The 24,154-nt window shown below is 47.5% G+C and overlaps 1 protein-coding gene across 9 annotated transcripts in view; it reads right to left on the bottom strand.

Moving 5' to 3' along the window:
- LRRC34 (leucine rich repeat containing 34) overlaps nucleotides 1-24,154 on the bottom strand; it is a 341,237-nt gene that overhangs the window by 112,111 nt on the left and 204,972 nt on the right. For all 9 annotated transcript variants that reach the window (XM_085633736.1, XM_085633737.1, XM_085633742.1 and 6 more), the window contains one exon: nucleotides 2,979-3,065. In XM_085633736.1, the coding sequence (XP_085489862.1) occupies nucleotides 2,979-3,065 (87 nt within the window). The remainder of the gene's footprint in view (nucleotides 1-2,978; nucleotides 3,066-24,154) is intronic.

The raw sequence follows: 24,154 nt of genomic DNA, 5'->3' as shown, positions 1-24,154 counted from the left end.
TGTCTGCAACTACCTCCAAGAAGGACGTCTTATCGCCCTCAGACAGCTTAGGGGCTAAAGACTTCATTGAGTCCATTAAGGCATGCACGTAACGACCCAGCAAGCACGTGGCATTGGAAGACTTTAGTGCCATACTTCCTGAAGAGAAAGTCTTTTTAGCCGCCTGGTCCACCTTTTTGGACTCCCTATCTGCGGGAGACTGAGGGAAAGCCCCCGAAGCGTGCTTTGAGCAAGAAGCCTGCACAACTAGGCTCTCTGGAGATGGGTGTGTAGATAGAAAATCCGGATCCCCAGGCGCCACCCTGTATCTTCTCGCCACCTGTCTGGAAACCGCCGGAGAAGAAAGTGGTTTTCGCCATACCTCCAAAACGGGCTCCAAGATGGCCTCATTAAAAGGCAGTAAAGGCTCTGACGTGGAAGTTGGAGAGTGTAGCACCTCCGTCAGCAAGTTCGACTTATACTCTACTGAGGGTAACTGTAAATCTAACAGTTCTGCGGCCTTTTTAATAACAGTATGGTAGGGTGCCAGCTCTTGTGGAGGAGAGGATCTTGATGAGGTGTGCTCCCACTCCGGGGTCGTATCCAGGCCACTAGCCTCTTGTATTCCCTCAAATTCATCAGAGGATGTGTCAACCTCACCTTCCTCTACCTCTGCCCTATACCTTCCTTCCTCCAATACCCTTTGGGCCTCCCTTCTTGATCGAATCCGGGGAGCCGGCGTCGTCGACGTCGTACGCGGCGTCGGTGGAGCCAGAGGTATAGGAGTTGGCGGTGCCATAGACGGAGTCGGCGGCGCCTGACGCGGCGCCGATGGAGTCGGCAACGGCGTCGAGGAAGGCTCTGAAGCAGGACGATCCAGCCGAAGCCGTGACGGATCCCCAGACGGCGCCGGAAACTGCCACGAAGGCGCCATCGGCAGAAAGGGCATAAAGGGGGCCTGAGCGTAATGCTGCGGCACCCCTAACGAATATGCCATGGGACCCACGGGACCAGTTGGTGCTCCGGATGGGAAGGCCGCCCTATTAAAAATATCATACATGGCATTTAAGAATTGTGTAGAGTCAGTACCTGGAGCAGGAAACTGAGGATAAGGTACAGAACCTGTATCCCTCTGCGGAGTACTTGGCAGCGGCGCCGTAGTGTCCTCTACTGGAGCCGTAGAATCTTCAGGCACCGGAGTAGGCTCTTACCCTTGTTCCTGTTCACCATCCGAAACAGGCGACTCCACTGGAACCGGAGACGACGCCGGTGACGGCGCGGGGACTGTGCCGGGGACTGCGCCGGTGAACGTGCTGGAGCCCGCTTCGGCGAAGGAGATCCTCCCGGAGAGTTAGAAGGAGAAGGAGAAGGTGACAAGTCCTTACTTCGACGTCGCCGGGGCGAAGCCGACCTCGACTTCCTGCTCTTCGAAGACCGGCGTCGTGAAGAATGTTTTCTTTTCTTGTGATGTTTCCTTGACTTTGACGACCTCGAAGTCGACGACTCCGGCCTCGACTTCTCCTTCTTTCTCCCTCTCTTCTCCTTACCGATCTTTGCCATAAACAGCTTCGCCTTCCTTTCCTTCAACGCCTTAGGATTCATCCTCCTGCAGCATGCACAATCTTCAACATCGTGGTCCAACGAAAGGCACCACAAGCAGTCCTCATGCGGGTCCATCATCGACATGTGGCCGCCACATTCTCTACAGGGCTTAAAGCCCGACTTCCTCGTCGAAGACATTACAGATTTTACAACAGTAACACCTTACAACTACTAAGTATCAGGAGAGTACTGGAAAAAACCGTTGCGCGTCGACGGCGCGGAAAAAAGGGAACTGACGTCATCACGCTGACGTGGGCATCTTATGGCTCCGGTGACGTCATACGGAGTCGCGAGCAGAGCCGATGCATTATGACGTCGCCCACGTCGACGTGGAGTGCTGGGGAAGAAAAGTTCAGTGGAATGCTGGTGCAGGGGATATTCACAAGGTGAGGAATCCACTGGCAGATGTATCCATCAGAAGGAGATACACGGTGTTGGGGGAGCGAGAAAGGTTGAGTAAGGAGCAGAAAGAACATCAGAGTAGAGAGCTGAGTGGAGCGGGGAGCAGAGAGAGTAGCCTGCCTTCAGGAGGATGTCTGGAGGGTCCATGCAACCCTTTTTGCCCCATCCAGAGGGCTGGCTTGAGGAGGCAAACTGATAGTGTGCCACCTTTTTGTGGTGCACTGTCAGTGTGCCTCTTAGGGACATGTTTGCCTCTGCGCCTGCGTAGACAACACTGCCCGGACGCAGAGACAAAGGCATTCCGTCTTTTGCATGGGCCACGCACTGATGCAAATGAGGGAACACCCTCTAAATACATCTGTGGTGCTACATGTGCACCAGCGCTATCAGCATTACAGAAGAGGCTGTACAAGAGTATATGGCCCTTTCTGTAATCCCATAGTACCCTGGGGGTACACAAAGCAGGTGCACATGCCTGTTCATCATTCATCATGTAGACGATGGCCTTCCCACCCCCTTTCCCCTTGCCCAAGAGTTGTAACCCTTAATTCCTTCACAACTTTTTGTGTGAAGTTGTTTTTGTTTATATAAATCTTCTTCATCAATAACTGTATAAGTAAGTTGTTGATGGTAGTTTTAATGTTGTTGTGAGATATCATGTCATCTGTTGAGTGTTTTTGTACTGGGAAGAATTGCACCTAAAAAGGTTTGCCGTATGAACAAATGTGCTTCAGTCACATCAATCACTAAGTGATTTTTTAGCTCCTCCACAACTTTTTTTGTATGATAACACAATGGGCAACAGAGAAGGTTTATTTTCATGATGGAGGAAATAACAAGCATAATATTAGGTTTCCTGGACCAATTCTATATAAGGGAGTGAAAAGCATATTATTATGATTCATATTTCTGGGAAAATAACAAATTTATCTTAGGATCTTGCAAAAAAGAGACGTTTCATATAACATTACTCCAGAAGAATGTTTAATACTTACGGACCAGATTCTTGATCCTCTAGTAGTTCGTCTGGGTCTCCACATACCTCCAAATAGCGCTGTCTCCAAGTACTTGACATGGTTTTACTGAACAAAAAAAACACAGAAATAAATACAAATAAATAAAATGTACTATGAGCAATACCCCTAAATTGTTTTAGGGGAAATAACATACTCTGAGGCTCAGCAGAAAGTAGAAAAAACATATTTACTTAAGAAGGGGACAGGGAATGGACTTTCAATGGATTTACTGACCGCGGCGCTTTGTATTTAGCTTGCGCTGCAGCCTGCGCTTAAGCGAGCGTGATTACGAATTTACTCGTGTGTTTTTAATAGCAATTCCTATTTGGTATTTTAGTTAGTTTTTCTTTAAATTTTTCCCTGCTTTTAAATCATACTTATTGTCCACACACTCGCATTTAAACTGTGACCTCACCGCTGTTTTAGCGGCCAGAATTCGGTAGTTTTACCTGTGTTCCGACGCCATCTTGGAGAACCCTCGTGGCGCCATCACACTGAGCGCTCTAGTGCTCAGGCGGAGGTGAGGGGAGTCACTATTTAAGGCGAGCATTGGTCAGCGTGGGCGAGGGAAAGGTGGATTTACTGACCATGGCGCTTTGTATTTAGCCTGCGCTGCAGCCTGCGCTTAAGCGAGCGTGATTACGAATTTACTCGTGTGTTTTTAATAGCAATTCCTATTTGGTATTTTAGTTAGTTTTTCTTTACATTTTTCCCTGCTTTTAAATCATACTTATTGTCCACACACTCGCATTTAAACTGTGACCTCACCGCTGTTTTAGCGGCCAGAATTCGGTAGTTTTACCTGTGTTCCGACGCCGTCTTGGAGAACCCTCGTGGCGCCATCACACTGAGCACTCTAGTGCTCAGGCGGAGGTGAGGGGAGTCACTATTTAACTCTCGCATTTGACCGCGCAGTGGTGAAGCGCAGCGGTAGTGCCTGACTCGTGCCTGGGTCGGGCCAGAGTCTTGCCCGTCTGCGCCCGTCAGCGCTAAGGAGGCGCAGAGGCGGCAGACGCTACACCGGGATACAGCTACTCGAGTTCTTAGCAGGTATGACATCTACTATTGTACCACCATGTACGGTTCCCCTGTCTGATGGCCATAAGGATGTCCACTCTGTTACCCATCCTGGTTTGGTCGTCTGTAAACAACATACCGTTGTGCCATGGTCCGAGTCTAACACTATGACTCCGTTTACTTCTTCGGTACTGCGAGGTGGCCTTATCAACGCTCGTTCGCTTTGTAAAAATGCCCAAAACATACATGAGCTTATTCTTGATAACGATCTTGACTGGCTTCTGATTACTGAGACATGGCTTAAACCATGGTGTAATCCTGATCTAGCCATAGCTCTCCCGCAAAATTGTTCTATCCAGCGTTTGGATAGAATTGAACAACGGGGAGGAGGCCTTGCTATCATGTATCGTAGCTCGTTAAAATGCTCCTCCCATGAACTTGTTGACATTAAGGGAGCAGAAGCACTGGCATTTTCATTAGGGATCAATGATTCATTCACATTCTCGGGTGCACTTATCTATCGCCCGCCTGGCCCTTCGAAGGAGTTCCTCGAGACTGTGGGAGAATCATTAAGTGACCTGGCGCTCAGATTCTCGAACTTCACTATATTTGGCAATCTAAATCTGCATCTCGACTCTCCAAAGGCTCCTGGAGTGGATTGCTTTATGGACACCATTAATATACTGGGACTTACTCTTCTGACTCATCAACATACACATGTGAGAGGTCATTTACTGGACTGTATCTGTTCTAATTCCACCAGGCTGACAGTTAAACCTCCCTGTCCTCAGATCTGGTCTGATCATTTTTTTATTCCGTTTTATATTTCACTAAATCATAAATTTTTGGGCACTACTACAAACAAGACCACCACCTTTAATTCGCCTTACAAACCTAACTGGAAACAACTACCCAATAGACCTGATGTGTTGGATGCCCTTGTAACTTGCATCCCGGTGCCTACAGGCAACACTTCTGTAGATAACCAAAATTTGTGTGATTGGCTAACCATGATGGGCCATCGACTAGGCCCTACAAGTACTAAAAATCCTACTAAAACTAAAAGGAAGGCCCCTTGGTATACATCAGCCTTGAGAGCAGAAATGGGAAAATTAAGAATTCTGGAACGACGGTGGCGCAGGCATTATGAGATCACTGCTCGTGACATCTATAAGCAGGCCAGAAGAAACTATCATGCTGATATTAAATCAGCCAAAAAAGCCTACTACCTTCAGGCTATAGCGATGGCAGCTCAAGAACAAAAAGAAATTTTCAAAATAGTCAAGGACTTTATGAATCCTTCTGTCCTTTTGCAGGAGATTCCGCCATCCCAAAGTCTCTGCAACGAAATCTCAGACTATTTTGAGAATAAAATTCTAGATATTGTGAGAACCTTTCCCCCAGCATCTTCTATTTTAGAAGACGTTGAAAGAGTGGAGAAGGTGAAACCCTCAATCTGCCTGGATACATTCGCCCCGGTCTCCCTCGAAGATTCCCTTAAAGCTATTCTTGCTAGCAAATCTGGCTCCCCCTTTGATCCCTGTCCTCCTCTGGTTTTACAATCTCTAGCAGAAGCTATCAATCCCATCATAAATGGTATCATCAATTAATCTCTAGCAACGGCAGATGTCCCTAATGACTGGAAACTTGCTGCTCTCAAACCGCTCCAGAAAAAGACACTCGCCGACCCAACCACCCTCTCCAATTTACGCCCGATTTCCCTGCTCCCGGTGATGTCCAAGCTGACTGAAAAATTTGTGAATAACCAACTTACGAGCTTCCTGGAAGTCAATGATATCTTACATCCAAATCAGTCAGGCTTTCGATCAGGGTATTCTACCGAGTCTGCCCTACTGTTTACAACTGAGACCCTTCGTATGGCCATTGACCAGGGAAAGAAGGCTGTCCTTATTTTACTCGACCTGTCGGCAGCTTTCGATACGGTCTCACATAACATCTTAGTGGACCGCTTAGCTGCCGCAGGAGTGGATGGGATGGTTTTGGCCTGGCTGAGAAATTTTCTTAGGGACAGACGTCAAATCACAGTACTGGGCCATTATCAATCTGAAGCTAAGACCCTCAGTTCTGGAGTCCCTCAGGGTTCGAGTTTAAGCCCTATACTCTTCAATCTGTATATGGTTCCCCTGATAAATTTGATTGCTTCCTTTGAGATCAGTACAATTTCGTATGCTGATGATACCCAGCTTATCCTAGTATTAGACAGGGATCGGGTTGGTGCCGAGGAAAATCTTAAAGAGTGTTTGGCAGCAACATTTAAATGGATGACTGACAATCACCTTAAATGTAATGCTGGCAAAACGGAGATTCTGCCTTTTGGGAAAGAAAACTTGTTCTCCCCAAAAGGGTGTTGGCCTGATGATGAGGTAGCTCCCCCTAATACCATCACATCAGCTCGGAACTTAGGCATCAAGTTTGTCAATCAGCTGTCCTTCAAACAGCAAGCTGTTGCCGTAGCCAGCACATGTTTTTACACAATTAAAGCTTTGAGAAAGTTTTTTGACTTCTTGCCGTTGTCAGCCAGGAAAACTGTTGCAGTAGCTTTAATTACCTCCAGGCTGGACTATTGTAACAGCCTATATGCTGGAGCCAACAAATCGGTACTCCACAGATTACAAATGGTCCAACATGCAGCGGCCCGCCTAGTATTAGGCTGGCCCCGTAGATCATCAGCCTCTGCAGCATTGAATATGCTCCACTGGCTTCCAATTGCAAAGAGGATCCTTTTTAAGGTCCTCTTAATCACCTTTAGGGCTTTCCACCACCAAGGCCCTAAATACCTACGGAAGGGCTTCAGACGATACAATCCGGTACGCTGTCTAAGGTCTGTGGGTCAAAATTTGTTGGTCATCCCCAAATTTAAGCTAACAACCAAAGGTGGTAAATCCCTTTTTGTGTTGGGTTCTAAGGCTTGGAATAAGCTTCCTCTGTTCTTACATTCCCTGTCGGATGAAATTCAATATGGGAAAGCATTAAAAACTTGGGTATTCTCTATGACTGATGCAGCCTGCACAGCAATGGCCTAAATATGTAGTGTTTAGCGTGAAGTGTGTTTACTCCCTCCAACTCGTACATCTGAGTTGGGTGAGCGCCAAGATACACCCTGGAGTGATAGTAGCGCTATAGAAATAGATTTTACATTACATTACATTACATTACATTACATTACACAACTCAGGAGAAAGATGGAGAAGAGAGATAAGAGTGGTGCAAAGGTAAAATGGGAAGCCAATGCAAAGGTGACAGGAAAGCAGATAGGGATGGAGCAGGCGTAGGGAGAGCTATGGGGAGTGCAAGGTGAAGTTGACGCCTATGTTTTGTCAGCCCAAACAAACAGTAACACCAAATTTGACACATCAAATCACTTATTCTTGGAATGTGACTTATATTGGGATAACAACACAGAAGATTAGGCCAACACTCACTGAACACTGAAGCAACATACAAATGGGTACACTGACAACTGAATCAGTGACCCATTACAAAACTCAGGGGCGTGTTTTCAAGGATTTCTCTTGGATTATACTTGAAATGAAAAGGTTTTTTTGTCCAATAGTGACCGTCAGATCCTGCACTATAAAGAATAGAAATGGGTCTTTAAATAGTTCAGCCACTTGATTGGGTTGAATGATGATATATTGTGGGTCCAGATGTATTAGAACCATTCCTGCACCAATTTCTCCTGTCCCTTACTTTTCTAAGCTTTGTGACACACATAGGCAAAGCAAATTGCTTAAATCTTGACGATTATCAGCTGTGGAGCACATGGGATTTTTTTTTTCTATATTCTCGCCCATACATTCATTGTTTTGCATGTGTATGGTTAGCACCCCAATAATGTTCTTTTGCAACTGTATTCACGCTGACGTAAGCACTAGCTCACTAATACAACAAGCAATTGTGTCACATGTATGTGTTTCCCTTCCATGTAATTGCGCTCGATCTCCATCAACACTTGGACTCTAGAAAACTACACACAGGTGCAAAATCACAAAGCATCTCTTGAAGACGGCAGATGCAACACCATGATACACCCTCTAAAGATACAGAGCTCACACTACAAATGGCCTTCTCCTAGGTTCCTAAAGTCACCATGCACCAGCCCCACGCAAAGTCTGCTCTATGGAACACTGCAGGATATAGTAGGCTGCCATCAACAAGCCATGGTGTTGCATAAATATTTAGTTTCTCTTCATACAAGAATCAACACTTCATCATTGGTCAAGTTTGGCATTTTTATTGCTTCTCCCGGTGTTGTCCTTATAGATATGACGGGTTTAGTCAATTATTGACCTCTGCTTTTTGTGCTGGTATAACTCGTGTTATCTTCAGTTGTATGGTGTTTTCCTTTGGCATTCACAGGGACTGTGCAGTGGGAAGCTATTGATTTACACTTTGTGTGACCTAAGGGTGTGTGTGCATTATCTAGGCCAGTGATTTTTAACCTGTGATCCGAGGATTTCTGGGGCAGTCTGCAAGGCCTAATAAAAAGGTCAGCAACTGTTTAAAAAAATTAAATAATATTAAAATGAATCTATTAAAGTTAACAAAGTATATACTAAAAAAGAAGTAAAATTGAAAATTTGAAAACGTTTCTAAATGGTAAAATACACAAAATATTTCAATACTTGAGCATTTGCCTGGTGTATACTGGTTTTTGTATTTTTGAGTATTGTTCTGAGGTTCGATTAATTGAAAATTGCTTAAGCCAGGGTTCCACTACTTCCAATAACGACTGTGTGTGGGTCTTCGGATCTGGTAATGATTCAGTGGGCGTCCACAGAAGCCAAAAGGTTAAGAACTGCTGTTCTAAGCTATCCAAGCAATGTATGTTTGCGGGCTTTGCTGCTACTGGAGATGTGTGATTTGAAAAACAAGAGGTCCTTCAAAAACAATGCAGCATGCGATAAATATAGACCAGAATCGGCTCTATATCACTTGTACAATGCCCAGCCGGACATTGAAGTTTTAATGATCAATAGAATTAATTTCTGACATACAATAGAATGTAGAGTGGGACACAGTCCTGTGTCCTTACCAACTGAACAAAAAGTACAGACAGTCAAACACAAGAAACATACATCAGGCTGAAGAATGAAGCTTATAGCCAGTACGAAATACAAGGGCAAGCTTTCTTAAAGGTACAATGTCATGCACAATTTTTAACAAATGCGTTTAAAATGCATGTTTGTACATGGGGTCGACGACGTTTCGATCTATTCAACCAATACATAGATCATCATCAGGACTAGAGAGAATAAAAGCCTGAATTTACAATTCCTGTAAGAATGGAAATGGGAGAAAATAAGAGAGAAGGGAGAGGTACATTAAAACCTAACAATACTGAGAAGAAACAATGGTGCCAGTTACCCCATGTACAAACATGCATTTTAAACGCATTTGTTAAAAATTGTGCATGACATTGTACCTTTAAGAAAGCTTGCCCTTGTATTTCGTACTGGCTATAAGCTTCATTCTTCAGCCTGATGTATGTTTCTTGTGTTTGACTGTCTGTACTTTTTGTTCAGTTGGTAAGGACACAGGACTGTGTCCCACTCTACATTCTATTGTATGTCAGAAATTAATTCTATTGATCATTAAAACTTCAATGTCCGGCTGGGCATTGTACAAGTGATATAGAGCCGATTCTGGTCTATATTTATCGCATGCTGCATTGTTTTTGAAGGACCTCTTGTTTTTCAAATTAGTAAGTACCCTGGGTCCTTCCTACCTTACGGGTTTCCCCTTGTCAAGCTTTAATATACTGGAGATGTGTGAGCATATTTTCTGGGGCAGGTAATGGAATAGGTGCATTCTGAATCATTTGAGAAATTGCCTCCACAGAAGCTGGGCTTAATGACCAGGGTAGCAGATGTCATCAAGAGTTGATGGTGGCTGTATGTGTAGTGTGTGCTTCATGTGACTGTTATTTGGAAATAGACTTCTGTGTTAGTTTACTTTTTAATTGTAATCTTAATGATGTAATTCTCATGGGTTAATGGGCATGGTTTGACTCTTCTTGGGAATTGGTTTCATTTGCCTTCCTCCTTCTTTGCCAGCTAAATGTCTCTTGCTGGTTGGTGAACACACATTTCGGTGAGCGTTTGTAGTGTTCATTTGCTGTACTCTTTCAGTAAGGTATGAAAAACAACCCTTTAAAAAGCTCCATGAGATGATATATGTCAGGAATTATGTACCCATGCACAGCCAAGTTATCCAGTAGAAAATCTAAAGTCAAATACCACCAGATGAGACTCTCAGTGAGGAAATTACTTATTCAGAGATGGGCATGGGCAATGGCAACTTGGGCGGCACCACAGTACCCCGTGGCATGATAGACTGGGGCGAAGCAGCGACATCTGGAATTATTTGAGATCATATCAGAAGAACTGAAAGCTGTGACCTTAAACCAGGCAAACACACAACTGGGCAAACTTGGAGTGTTCACTTTATGTGCATTTGATGTTTGTCACATTTGAGGGACTTACTTTAGGGGACAAAATGGAAGCACAGTGGAAGTCTAACTGTGCTGCTATACAACCAAATCAATAGAAGTGTGATTGGCTTTTTCATTAGGCCATATGGAGAGGATCTCCCAGCGACAGCAGCAAAACATTCAGGATGCCTGCATGAAATATCACCTAAGGGAGAATGGAGTCAGAACGTGCATATTCAAACACTCATCCACTAGTATATTATTCTCAGTGAGGTAAGCACCCATGCCAGATATCTATCTGTAACGTAGATGTAATTCATGATTTAAATGTACATGTTCTGTAAGATGTACTACTCTGCTGAATCTGTTGTGTTGGGAATGGAAGTTTACGCTTTCTGCATTCGAAGGGAAAGGAAAGCTTGCTTTGTTACTGCCAAGTTGTACCTGTTCTGGGTGGAAGCAAAGCGTTCACTGCTGCTGCCCAATTTGCAAATAGTATACCGAGGAAAGCTTGCACTGATAGTGCCTAATTCGCACATGTCCTGTGACAGTGAAAGCTTTCGCTGAAGTGAACCTATCTGTACATTCTGAAGGAGGGAAGTTTACACTGTTTCTGTACCTGTTGTATGGAGAAGGGGTGTTTCCACTGCTGTTTCCCCATCTTATGAAAACCATATACTTAAAGCACTTGCATAACATTCCCTATGAACCAGGGACTGTTTCACCATATTTGATCTGAGATACTGAAGAAGTCTCCTGACTCCGCAGAGGCAACATTCGAGTGGCGAAACATGTCTAGGGAAAAAGAAGCTGGGGTCCGTTGTTGAACCATTTTGTTTTTCAGCTTGAACTATGTGATGTTCCTCCTACTACCGCCACCTGCCTTTATTTGTTGTTTTTGTTAGGGGGAATGCACTACTACAGCCCATGTTGTAGCTTTGTTCTATTGTGAACCACATTATGAAACTTTTCACTACACAAAAGGCAAATCGCCTCTCATTGATAATGCTTGTTTTAAAACATGATGTAAATGAAAGGGTGAACCTTCACAAAATATTTGAGTTTTCTTTTGATTTTCTGTGTGAGGCAAGCAGTTTGAAAATGGACTAGAAGACTATAAAAGTTTTAAAAATAGCTGATAGTGGCTCCATTAAGCTAAGTACTGGTGCTCATTTTATTTAATTTCCCTCAAGCTGTCTGGATTTAACCAGGCAGTTCACAAAGCGTTATGACTTACTGCATTCATCACCAGATTCACTGTCTAATGTGTCACCTCCACTTATTAAAAAATGGTTTATGTGAGACCAGTGCAGGCCATACATAGCATGAGCAGAGCTGACAACCTACACAGAAAAGGTGATAAATGCAATCCTTCAACCCATTCTGTGCACTGTCTGATTGAAGACCAGGGTCTATAACATGAGTCCCAGGCAACAGACGAGTTCTGATGGTGCCCACTGGCAATCACCAGTATAAATTAGCTAGTGAGTGGCTTCATATCATGTAAAAAAAACCTTTGGCTAATTCTGTCACTTTTATGCAAACACTCTTTGCAGGCTGTGTTAGAAGCAAAACTACAGAGCAACATGTTCTTTAATGAAACGACGGGGATGGCGGATGGTATCATATGTCATAAAGCCACTTGGCAGACTTGTGAAATTTAAATAAAAAATGTTTTCTGACTCTTTGCCTGTTTTCTTGTAGTTAATCACAGGTTAAACAGCGTGCAAGTGGACGAGAGAGCAGAGATAGCCTTCCGCATGCAGATGCGAGTTTCGCACTGTTAACGGGTTAACGCTAGCACTCCTTCGAAATCCAAAATAGCATTCTAAGAACAAAGCAATGCAAAGAGAGAGCAGATGAACGGGTCTCAAGAGACAATAAGGAGGAACAAGGTGCAGGCATCCGTCTTCCTGAGCCCATATTGGGCCTAGAGTATGGCATGATTTAGGGAGAGCAACACAACTTTGCTGACGGCCTCATTTAAAGAGGAGCAGCGTGAGCTGCAGGTGCTGCCCACGAGAGCCGCCAGTGATGTTCAGGTAGCGGTATATGCACCTAAACAGGGGATCAGTAACAACCAATGCTGGAATTGGAAAAACCTTAGTCTGGGAACCCATAAAATGGAGGTTAAGGTGTGGCAGAGGAAAGAGGGTGGAGGCACCAGGGACAGAGCTTGAAAAGCAGAGTCTAGCAAGTCTACTTATACATGCATTTTTAAAAACATAGGCTGCCAAGAAATTGGGAAAACAAACAAAATGTGAAGGCATATTGGTTTGAACTTATTTATTTGGTCACAAACGAGCGGCATTTTAGAATATCTTAAACTTGAGACACCTGCTGCAGAGATGTTTGTGTGGCCCACAATTTTGAGGCAATTATAATAGCAGTAAGGTAACTGTGGGTCGATTCAATTCTTGGAGAGTTTTGTGTTTTGGCCAATCACAATTTTGACTCATAAAATAGCATTGAGGGTTAATGAGTCTGCCTCAAATCACATTGTCTAACATGCAAATCACACATTTGTATGTCATGTCGATAGGTAAGTGGGCTACTGATTTTAACACTGAGATCATTTGTTACTTTAAGTTCATAGGCTGCATTCCTTCTAACATAGTACATTAATCTATTTACCAGGATCAAGGAGCTGCATGCAAACTGTAAGTCATGGGTTTAGAACCTTATTGTTTTTTTCTCCTTCTGTTGTAATTCTGAGATTGGAAAGAAGGGCTCCTCTGGGAGTTATTCAAGCTTTGTAAGTACAGACAGCCCCAATCACTGTGTTACATTATATATTACCTACTGGTAGTCGCGAGTAGGTAGTTATAGTTAGGACCTAGTTTCCATAGGAAATGCGTTTTTTGATTTGCCAATATCTTTGGCGTTATTTGACGAATCTTTGGAACATTTTCAAAACTAATGTGGCGGTCAGGTAAGCTGCTGTGTTGAAAGTGTCTGGGCGATTCCTCAAGCGAGGGCCAAGAAAATAGGGGGGGTCCCAAAACACTTTCTCCATTTTAAGTGCATTGGGAAACTGTTGACACAGCGACACCCGAACTGCTGAACGGAATTACACTAAATTTGGCATAAAGGTAGCTCTTGATCCAGAGTGCACTCTTTTTATTAAATGGTGTAAATCCGTCAGTAGTTCCTGAGAAATGTAAACATTTCTCAGATATAAAAATATGACCGCAGAGGATCTGCAAACCCTCCCGATCTCCAGTATGCGATCTGATTGGCTGCCAACACTTCAAACCAGGAAGTGTTGGCAGCCTTCTGGTGACTCGGTTGAGCCGAGTAATAAGAAAAAAGGTCAACTTGTTTTAAAAATTAAGCAATGGGAGCAGGGTAGAAACACCCTAACCCCCTAGGCCTGCTCAGGGGGTCCCACAGAGATTATGTGGATGATGTCATGAGTGATGTCATGAGTGATGTCACTGACAATGTCATGAGTGATGCAATATGTGACGTCATCAGCAGTGCGTTGCGGGGGCAGAGTTATAGTTAGCTCAGCTAACTATAACGTCTCTGTAACATTTGTTTTTCCCCGTGGATATATTTTAATCTATCTATCTATCTATCTATCTATCTATCTATCTATCTATCTATCTATCTATCTATCTATCTATCTATCTATCTATCTATCTATCTATCTATCTATCTGTCTGTCTATCTATCTATCTATCTGTCTATCTGTCTATCTATCTATCTATATGTAAACAATATTGCCGAAGCAAAACGCCCAGAAGCTTGAGGCCGCACAATACTGCAGGTGAGTAACAAACTCTATTTAAACCAAGCAGGCAGCTTCACATCCCTTTGAAGTCCATGGCCTGACGCGTTTCGATGCCGCTGTTCGCATCTCCTCAGAGGCCGTGTCAGCGGAGGTGATTTATGGCTACCGCATTTCCCCTGCGTGTTTCCGTAATTGGGGGCTTTCAGTGCTCCTCCCTTGGTGGAAGTTCATTTTCAAATGCACGCTGTGATCTGAGGTCTCATTTTGCCAATTGACGCCCTCTAGTGGGATACCTCCGCTGCAGCTAATTGTGGACAATTATTCTCGGCCCTCCATTGAGCCTTGGATGAGACTCTGCCGGCTTCATTAAAGGTACCCTGCAGCTTCGGAAAGAGGAATCTTCCTCTCTCCTTATCCCGTTGGGCCTCAGGCTGGGCGCTGTGTGCTTGTGTCGCGGTAGCCAGCGTTGATCTCAGAAGCATTCCCAGATCGCAGACCTCGGCCCAGGAGCTTCTGCCGGCACGTGGTGGACCCTCTTTCACATACGACGGTGTCGAAAGGTGAACTGTGGGGCATATGTGCGTCGCAGCGGCCATGACGGTTTCTGGGTACCAGCAGGCTGAGAGCATCATTCAAGCATCCACCTTCGCTCACGGCATCAGCCTTGCGGCGGTGCAAGCTGCGCAGACCTGGCAGACACGTTTGCCATTCCGGAAGAGAACCACACCCAGAGAAACGTACCTTTTATTCATACCCCTACGCTAGCCTTGCATACACTGAGCTAGCCCACTACGCTAAAGATTTGGGGGAGGGGGGCGGAGGGGGCACGTATGCGCTATGTTTTCGTAATCTTCCCTACTGACTGTACTATCATGGTTGCGTCAGCTGTCCACTTCACTCAATAGACCATCAGTGTATGTTGACATGTACACGTCTGTGCTCTGCATACTTAAGTCTCTCCGGCACACCCCCTCAACACTTTGCATTGTATACTTTTATAATCGAGAATCACTTGCCACCTTCGCACATACTTTGCTCCCATCTCTCCCCGCATTCTGCATTGTGTGGCAGAGGTGCCATGCCATGTTTGGTTTGTGTACATGGCTAGCCACAGTTTCCACAGTACATAGTGTTGTTGTGTCTGCTAGGTGTACATGTTATTTGTCATGTTGTATGTGATTATATAAGGTAGCCCGTTTATTCGCGAGCAGTGGTTTCTCCCATTTACATATCACTGTCTTAAAGAGGGTACAGAAGTTTTTCTCAAAGGTGAAAAGTGCGACCACAATGGCAGTCATTCATTACTATGCAAGAATGTCTAACTGCACGACGCTTCTAAGCTTACAGCCCCCAATCTTGCGTGCTTTCTTAAAAGCACGCCAACTCCCACAATCAGACCAACATTCACACAACTTTCTAACAGCAGTTATCTGGTTCTTACCAACATGGACTGCTACGGAATGTGAGCTGGCATACCATATGTCCTTACTGTTTCAAACCGAGTAACTTCCTGTGGCAATGTCTATTCCCACCCACACAAAGTAACTCCCACAGTTCATCTTGGCCTTCAATACCTACTTTGAAAACAGATTTCATTAAAATGAGCAAACTGAAAGCGCTTTTGTTTCAAACAGAAGTGTCCCTCAGTTCTGCAAAATAAATTTATCGACTGCAGATAACACAAACTTCCAGTAAAATACAGTCCCTTTTAAATACGAACCTTCCATTACACTTTGTGAATTGTTACACAATTTTCAACACATCTGACACTCAAGGTCTGGCAATTTTTTTTAACACTGTCTCCTCTGGCCTTGTGATGATGATGATGATGATGATGATGATGATGATAGGGAATTTATAATGCGCTACTTTGCCCGAAGGCGTCAAGGCGCAACTGATGGAAAACAAGCAGCCGGATCCAAGGTACGGAGAGAAAGAGGCATTAGGGATAAGCTTCAGAGAAGAGCATCGTTTTGAGGCCTCTACGGAATAGGGTAAGAGATTCCTGATTCCTGAGGACAAGGGGAAGCTCATTCCAGAGTTTGGGGGCAAGGGCGAAAAAGGCTCTGCCTCCCCACCTTGCTTTCGCAACGCGAGGGACGGTTAGCAACATCTGACTAGCAGATCGCAAGGCCCTACCTGGGGTGTAGTACGACACAAGAGACCTAATGCCCTCGGCCCCTGCGTCATGAAGAGCCCGGTGGATGATAATCAGGGTTTTAAATTTAATCCTGGCATACACCGGGAGCCAGCGAAGATGTTTCCTGATCACAGTTCCTGAGGAGTGTCTAGGGGCATTAACAACAAACCGTGCTGCCGCGTTCTGGACCACTTGCAGCCGATGAACCAGTTTGTTGCTCATCCCAAGATATAGGGTGTTAGACCTGTCAGCCCTTTGGGTGGTCCCTCCTCATCATTATTTATTTTGTCCCACTTTTGCCTCAATCCCTGTTTGACTTTTTCCTTTTTATTGGGAACCACCAGACTTTTTCGTGTTGCTACAGATTCAGGGAGCCATTTTAGCTACCCCTGAAACTTCTGTCTGAGGGCCTGAAGCACAAAATGGTGGCCTCCCATGACATCACCAGCATCCACTGGAACCTACCAGCACCTTCCAGAACCTTCCAGGAGATTCCAGAACTGTGTGACAGTTGGAAACCGTTTAGAATGTTGGGAGGATAAGAGAGGCAGTTGGCAGTTGGAGCTGGCAGTTGGCACCTGACTGGTGAAGAGAGAGGAGCACCACAGTGAAGGAGGAAGGAGTGAAGCAACAGGGGTGGAAACTTGTGCCTGGAGTGGGGTCCATAAACCCACCCTTGATACTTGTCCCTGCTGATGGATCCCAGCCTATAGCCCTGTGTGGGAAGAAGACAGAAGAAAACCATCCTAAGGACCTGGACAGCAGGAACAGGCCTTAGAACCAAGAAAACAGCAAGATTCTGACCTGAGAACTGGTTTCCCTGGAGCCTGGCGTCGAGTAGCCGAAGACCTGGAGCCCGAGGTGGAGAAGCGGCGCTGACTGAGGTAGCAGACGTCGTACCCGGAGCCGCCTGAGGTCGTAAGAGGGCGCCGGCGGAGGTCGAGAGGAATACCAAGGGTCGAGAAGGAGGTGAACCGAGGTCGAGTGAGCGGCGTCATTGGAAGGGTGAAGTCCGCCCTCCGGAGTCGTCGGAGACCGAGGTAGAGGAGCACCGGAGGTCGGGAGTGAGGATCGCACTCCGGAGTCGCCCGGAACCTGTGAAGAGGAGCACCGGAGGTCGGGGGTGAGGATCGCACCCCGGAGTCGCCGGAAGTCGACAGCGAGGCCAGGCCGGCCGACGTCATCGGAGCCGAGAGCGTCATCGGACCGGAGCCGCCCGAAGTCGACTTCGTGAAGAGACTGCCCGACGCCGTCGAATCGAAGGTAGAGGTCGAACCGAGGCCACCGACATCGGACCGGAACCGCCTGCCGGCATCGTCAAAGAACTGACATTGTGCCGAGGCCGCCGAGACCGAACCGGAACCGCCTCCCGGCGTCGACACGACTCCAGCGGCGTCGGAACATCAGAAAAGGGCAGTAAGTGGAGTAGAGGGCGCCTAAGGCCCTGTGGAGACCTGAGAGACTACTCTAAGGGGCTAGGGAGGTGCTGAAACCCACCTGACTGTGCCTGGGGTGAACTGGGACTAACCTAGAGAGGTTGTGTGGAGAGGAAAGCCAGGGCATTGGAATTCCCCCCTTTGATCTACCTCAGTTTAGGCCTCAGCCTTTGCCTCAGCCAGGGAGTAGAACCCCCCAAGCCTTCCACACCCTACAAGCTGTGCCTGGGCCAAATCAGCCCTTAAGAATTGAAGTGCCATCTGATTCACAAAGTGTACTGTATACTTCTAATTATTTATTGGGGATACTGTATTTATTAAGTTCCTATCTATTTAATGCTGCACTGTATTTATAGGTCCACAGGACTTGTTGGTGTACAGTATTTATTGGTACAGTATTTATTGGTACAGTATTTATTACCTCAAAGTATTTAATTGTCTGTATATATTGCACTTGTATTTATGCCCTGTTATTTATAATCACCCCTATTTATTTCAGCAAACAGCAAATATTTATTTGACCTGCTCTATTTAAAATGTATATACTGTGATTGTTATTTATTTTCCCAATCAGCAACTAAGAGAAGAAAGATAAAGAAAGCATATTTTCATAATTTTTACGGTGTAGAGTCGTTTTTGGAACGGATGCACGCATGGTTATTGTATGGGTATATTGTATGCTTAGCACTGCGCCTGTTTCCTGACCACTCGAGCCAAGCTACCCCGTTGTGTCGGGAAGGTCCACCACCACCCTGCGGAGTGGGAGTGGGCTGTTTCCAACATAAATTGGTGTTCAGTGGTGGGATAGAGCTGTGCCTACATATACTCAACAATAACTGTGGGTAGTCCATAGGCCTACACCGGGAGTTTTCTCACAGCGGCCTTCCTAATTGTGGGTTTTTGTTTTTTCCAAATTTACTCTGGTGGTGGGAGGAGGTATTATTAAAGGTACCCCCCTACATTGTTACTGCACAAAACCTGTCCTCTAACCTGAGTGGGCAAGATGGAGTTTGTACTAGAGAATCTAGAAACGTACACTGTGGCCCAACTCAGGGAGTTTTGCCAGCGGGAGGGGGTGTACTGTCCCCCAGGAGCAAAGAAGGGTGCACTCCAAACCAGCTTAAGGGCTTGGGGGGAGGCACGCCGAGAAAGCAAGGCTGAGGAGGAAGACAGGGATGGAGAGCCTAACCCCGAGGGGGCTGAGATGTACCAACCTGAGGTGGGGAACCTGTCAGCAGGGCCCAGGACACTTTCTAGGAAGGGCAGCACTGTCTCTAGCGGGGGCTTATCCAGCGTGGAGTTAGCAGATCGGAGAGAGAAAAGACAGCTCACATGGGATTTAGCAAAGCTGGAGAAGGAGAAGGAGGAACAGAGGTTGGCTCATGAGACGGAGAAAGAGAGGATGGCTCATGAGATAAGACTGAAAGAGATAGAGCTTCAGATCTTAAGAATTGGGGCACCAACTGTTCCTAATGGTGGCAGCAAAGACCAAGAAATCACCAGGGAATCCAAACCTTACCTGCCAAAGGACATAGTAGCTAGCTATGGGGCGGGTGACGACATCGCCAAGTGGCTAGCAGCCTATGAGGTCTCGTTGAGGGCCCATGGGGTTCCAGTGAAGCATTGGGGAGGAGGATTGTATAGGTACATGCCTCCAGCTGGTAGGGATGCTTTATTGGCCCTCGAAGAGGATGAGCAGACCCACTACCCCACCATGAAACTGGCGCTCATCAGAAAGTTTGGACTAACACCTGAAAAGTACAGACAGAAGTTCAGGGGTAGTCACAAGCTGGGCACACAGAATTGGGTGGACTTCCTGGACTATGCAAAGAAGGCACTGGAAGGTTGGATTCAGGGCAGTGAAGTAAGGAACTACGAGGAGCTGTTTGACCTAGTACTGAAGGAACACCTACTCGAGAAATGTTTCCCTGAACTGCGGCAACACCTGGTGGATAGCAAGCTGACCAGTCCCCGGAAGCTTGCTGAGGAGGCGGACATTTGGGCTAGTACCCGGGTGTCCACAAGGGGGACTGGAGGGGATACTCAAAAGGCCGGACAGGGCGCCCCCCAGAAGAAAGAAGGAGGGGAAAAGAAAAAGGAGTTCTCCAAAGGCCCCCAAAATAACTTCCAAGGGAAGGGAACAGGATTCACCTCTAAGGCTAACCCACCCAGAAACCCTAATCCTGGCCAGAGTCAGCAGCCAAGGGTTGTCCATTGCTACGAGTGCGGTGGCGTTGGACACTATAAAGGAGATCCGAAGTGTCAGAAACGATCACCCCCTCCCACTGGAGGAAAGCCCCCCGGAGTAGCTAGTGTAGTGCTCGGGGAGGAGATGCCCTTAACTAAGGGAAGGGAGTGGGCGGGTGTCACTTTAGTGTCCCTGGGAGAACGGGAGATGGTTCCTAAGATCCAGGTGCCCGCAAATACTGCAAAGTATGGGCAGTGGATCACCATCAATGGCCAAAGAGGGGAGGCTCTGAGAGACACAGGAGCCAGTATGACTATGGTACGTAGCCAACTGGTGTCTCCAGAGCAAGTCATTCCCGATGTACTCCACCCAGCCGCGATGGCTGACGGCAGAACCGGCCACTATCCCGTGGCTGAGGTTCCCTTTGAATGGGGGGGGGTTGCAGGTTCACTTCGAGTTGCCGTAAGCCCTGCCGTGCCAGTCGATTGTCTGCTGGGCAATGACATGGAGCACAACGCTTGGAAGGAGGTGGAATACCGGACTCATACCGAGATGCTGGGTACACCTGACTGGGCCTGTGTTAGCACAAGGTCCGTGACTACCCGAAGAGGGAGTTCATTCCGGCTGGAGCCTGGAACAAAGGCCCAGCCAGCTGCCAGTCAAGGGAAGAACCGAGGACAGGAGGAGCCTGCCTCGGCGTCTCCACCCCGTAGGACGGATAGGCCACCGGAGGTGGTGGATCAGGAGTCTGCGGAGGGGGACGTTACCAACCTGGAGGACCTACCCATCCCGGCCGAGTGGCACGTGGAGGGAGGCCCGTCTAGGGAGGAATTCTGCCAGGGCCAGAGGGAGTGCCCTACCCTTGAGGGGCTGAGGCGACAGGCCGAAGCCCAGGCAGCAGGGAACGTTGAAGGGAACTACAGTGTTTACTGGGAGGATGGCCTCCTCTACAGTGAACCCAAGGCACCCCTACATGGATCGTCACGAGCCTTGGTAGTACCTCAACGTTATCGAGCCTTCCTGTTAGAGTTGGCTCACGAGATACCATTGGCAGGACACCTGGGGCAAGACAAGACCTTCGCCCGTCTTGTCCCACACTTTTATTGGCCTCAGATGAAAGTGTCGTCCGATACCTACTGCCGGACATGTGTGTCTTGCCAAGCCAGTGGGAAAACAGGGGTGAAGCTGAAAGCTCCCCTGGAACCACTTCCTGTCGTTAGCACCCCCTTTGAAAGGGTGGGCATCGACATTGTGGGTCCGTTAGATCCGCCAACATCAGCTGGTCACAGGTTTATCCTGGTTCTGGTGGATCATGCCACACGGTACCCAGAGGCAATACCTCTGAGGACCATAACAGCGCCTGTTGTGGCTAGGGCCCTGATGGGAATCTTTACCCGAGTGGGTTTTCCCAAGGAAGTTGTGTCCGACAGGGGGACCAACTTCATGTCAGCATATATGCGGGCAATGTGGAAGGAGTGTGGAGTGACCTACCGGTTCACAACTCCTTACCACCCCCAGACCAATGGTCTGGTGGAGAGGTTTAATAAAACCTTGAAAGGCATGATCAGAAGTCTGCCTGAAAGCCTGCGGAGGAAATGGGACGTCCTCCTACCCTGTTTACTTTTTTCTTACAGGGAAGTGCCACAGAAGGGAGTGGGCTTCAGCCCCTTCGAGCTTCTGTATGGGCACCCTGTACGTGGACCTCTTAACCTGGTGAGAGACGGATGGGAAAGAACTCCCAGAAAGCTCCCCCAGGATGTGGTGAGCTACATGCTGGCCTTCCGGAGCCAAATGGCTAAGTTGTGGAAGCAAGCTTCTGACAACTTGGAAGCCAGCCAAGCAGTGATGAAGGCGTGGTATGACCACAACGCTCACCCGGTGGAGTTGGAGCCTGGCCAGAAGGTGTGGGTGATCGAACCAGGAGAGCTTAGTGCCCTCCAGGATCGCTGGTCAGGACCCTTTGAGGTGTTGGAGAAGAAGGGTAAGGCTACCTACTTGGTGGACCTGAAGACCCCTCGTCAGCCCCTGCGGGTGCTGCATGCCAACCGCCTCAAACCCCACCACGAGAGGCCCGAAGTCATCTTGATGATGGTGACTGACGGAGGAGAGGACGTGGAAAGCGAGCCTCTCCCTGATCTGTTTGCGTCTCAAGAGAAGGATGGGTCGGTGGAGGGAGTGATTCTCTCCCCATCTCTAACTCCTGAACAGCAGGAGGACTGTCGCCAGGTCTTGGGGCAGTACTCTTCGTTGTTCTCCCTTGTCCCGGGTAGGACTCACCTGTGCGTCCATGACGTGGACACAGGAGACAGCCCACCTGTGAAGTCCAAGATCTACCGGATGTCAGACAAGGTGAAGGCCAGCATTCATAGTGAGGTCACTAAGATGCTGGAGCTAGGAGTGGTTGAACCTTCTAGCAGCCCCTGGTCCAGTCCGGTGGTGTTAGTACCAAAAGCTGCACCACCGGGTGCCCAACCAGAACTGAGGTTCTGTGTGGACTACCGGGGACTGAATTCAGTGACAAAGACTGATGCTCATCCGATCCCTAGGGCGGATGAATTGATTGACCGGCTGGGAGCTGCCCAATATCTAAGTACCTTTGACCTTACTTCGGGGTACTGGCAGATCTCGTTGACTGATGGAGCAAGGGAAAGGTCAGCCTTCTCCACGCCCAATGGCCACTACCAGTTCTGTGTGATGCCCTTTGGGCTCAAGAACGCACCTGCCACGTTTCAGCGCCTGGTAAACCAGATCCTCACCGGAATGGAGAGTTTCTCTGCTGCTTATCTGGATGACATAGCCGTCTTCAGTAACAGCTGGGAGGATCACTTGCGTCACCTGCAAGCTGTTCTCCAGGCCCTGAGACAAGCTGGATTGACGATCAAGGCCAGCAAGTGCCAGATCGGGCAGGGGTCGGTAGTGTACCTTGGACACTTGGTGGGTAGGGGAACGGTGCAACCCCTCCAGGCGAAGATCGAGGCCATCATGGCCTGGGAACCCCCCAAGACACAGACTGAGGTCCGAGCATTTTTGGGCCTCACGGGTTACTATCGCCGCTTCGTGAAGGGGTACGGTACCATCGTAGCCCCTCTCACGGAGCTCACGTCCAAGAAACAACCTCGACGGGTAGTCTGGACGGAGGCTTGTCAGCAAGCCTTTGAGAAATTGAAGAAAGCCATGTGCGAGGCCCCGGTCTTAAGGGCCCCAGACTTTTCCAAGAAGTTCATTGTCCAGACAGATGCATCAGAACATGGCATTGGGGCAGTGTTATCGCAACTCAACGAAGAGGGCCTGGATCAACCCGTGGTCTTCCTATCCCGGAGACTACTTCCCAGGGAACAGAAGTGGAGTGCAATAGAGCGTGAAGCCTTTGCAGTGGTATGGGCTCTGAAGAAGTTGCGGCCATACCTGTTTGGCTCGCACTTCCTGGTTCAGACCGACCACCGACCCCTTCGTTGGCTGATGCAAATGAAGGGGGAGAATCCCAAGTTGTTGAGGTGGTCTATTTCCCTACAGGGGATGGACTTTCAGGTGGAACATCGGCCTGGAGTGGACCACGCCAATGCAGACGGTCTCTCAAGGTATTTCCGCCTTAGTGATGAGAACTCCCAAGGGGTTGGGTAGCTCTCCCCACTTTCAGCTGGGGGGGACGCGTGTTAGACCTGTCAGCCCTTTGGGTGGTCCCTCCTCATCATTATTTATTTTGTCCCACTTTTGCCTCAATCCCTGTTTGACTTTTTCCTTTTTATTGGGAACCACCAGACTTTTTCGTGTTGCTACAGATTCAGGGAGCCATTTTAGCTACCCCTGAAACTTCTGTCTGAGGGCCTGAAGCACAAAATGGTGGCCTCCCATGACATCACCAGCATCCACTGGAACCTACCAGCACCTTCCAGAACCTTCCAGGAGATTCCAGAACTGTGTGACAGTTGGAAACCGTTTAGAATGTTGGGAGGATAAGAGAGGCAGTTGGCAGTTGGAGCTGGCAGTTGGCACCTGACTGGTGAAGAGAGAGGAGCACCACAGTGAAGGAGGAAGGAGTGAAGCAACAGGGGTGGAAACTTGTGCCTGGAGTGGGGTCCATAAACCCACCCTTGATACTTGTCCCTGCTGATGGATCCCAGCCTATAGCCCTGTGTGGGAAGAAGACAGAAGAAAACCATCCTAAGGACCTGGACAGCAGGAAC

The sequence above is a fragment of the Triturus cristatus genome, chromosome 11 (genome assembly GCF_964204655.1).
Source record: "Triturus cristatus chromosome 11, aTriCri1.1, whole genome shotgun sequence".
In the NCBI taxonomy this organism is placed as follows: domain Eukaryota; kingdom Metazoa; phylum Chordata; class Amphibia; order Caudata; family Salamandridae; genus Triturus; species Triturus cristatus.
This window is presented reverse-complemented; position numbering and strand designations above follow the sequence as displayed.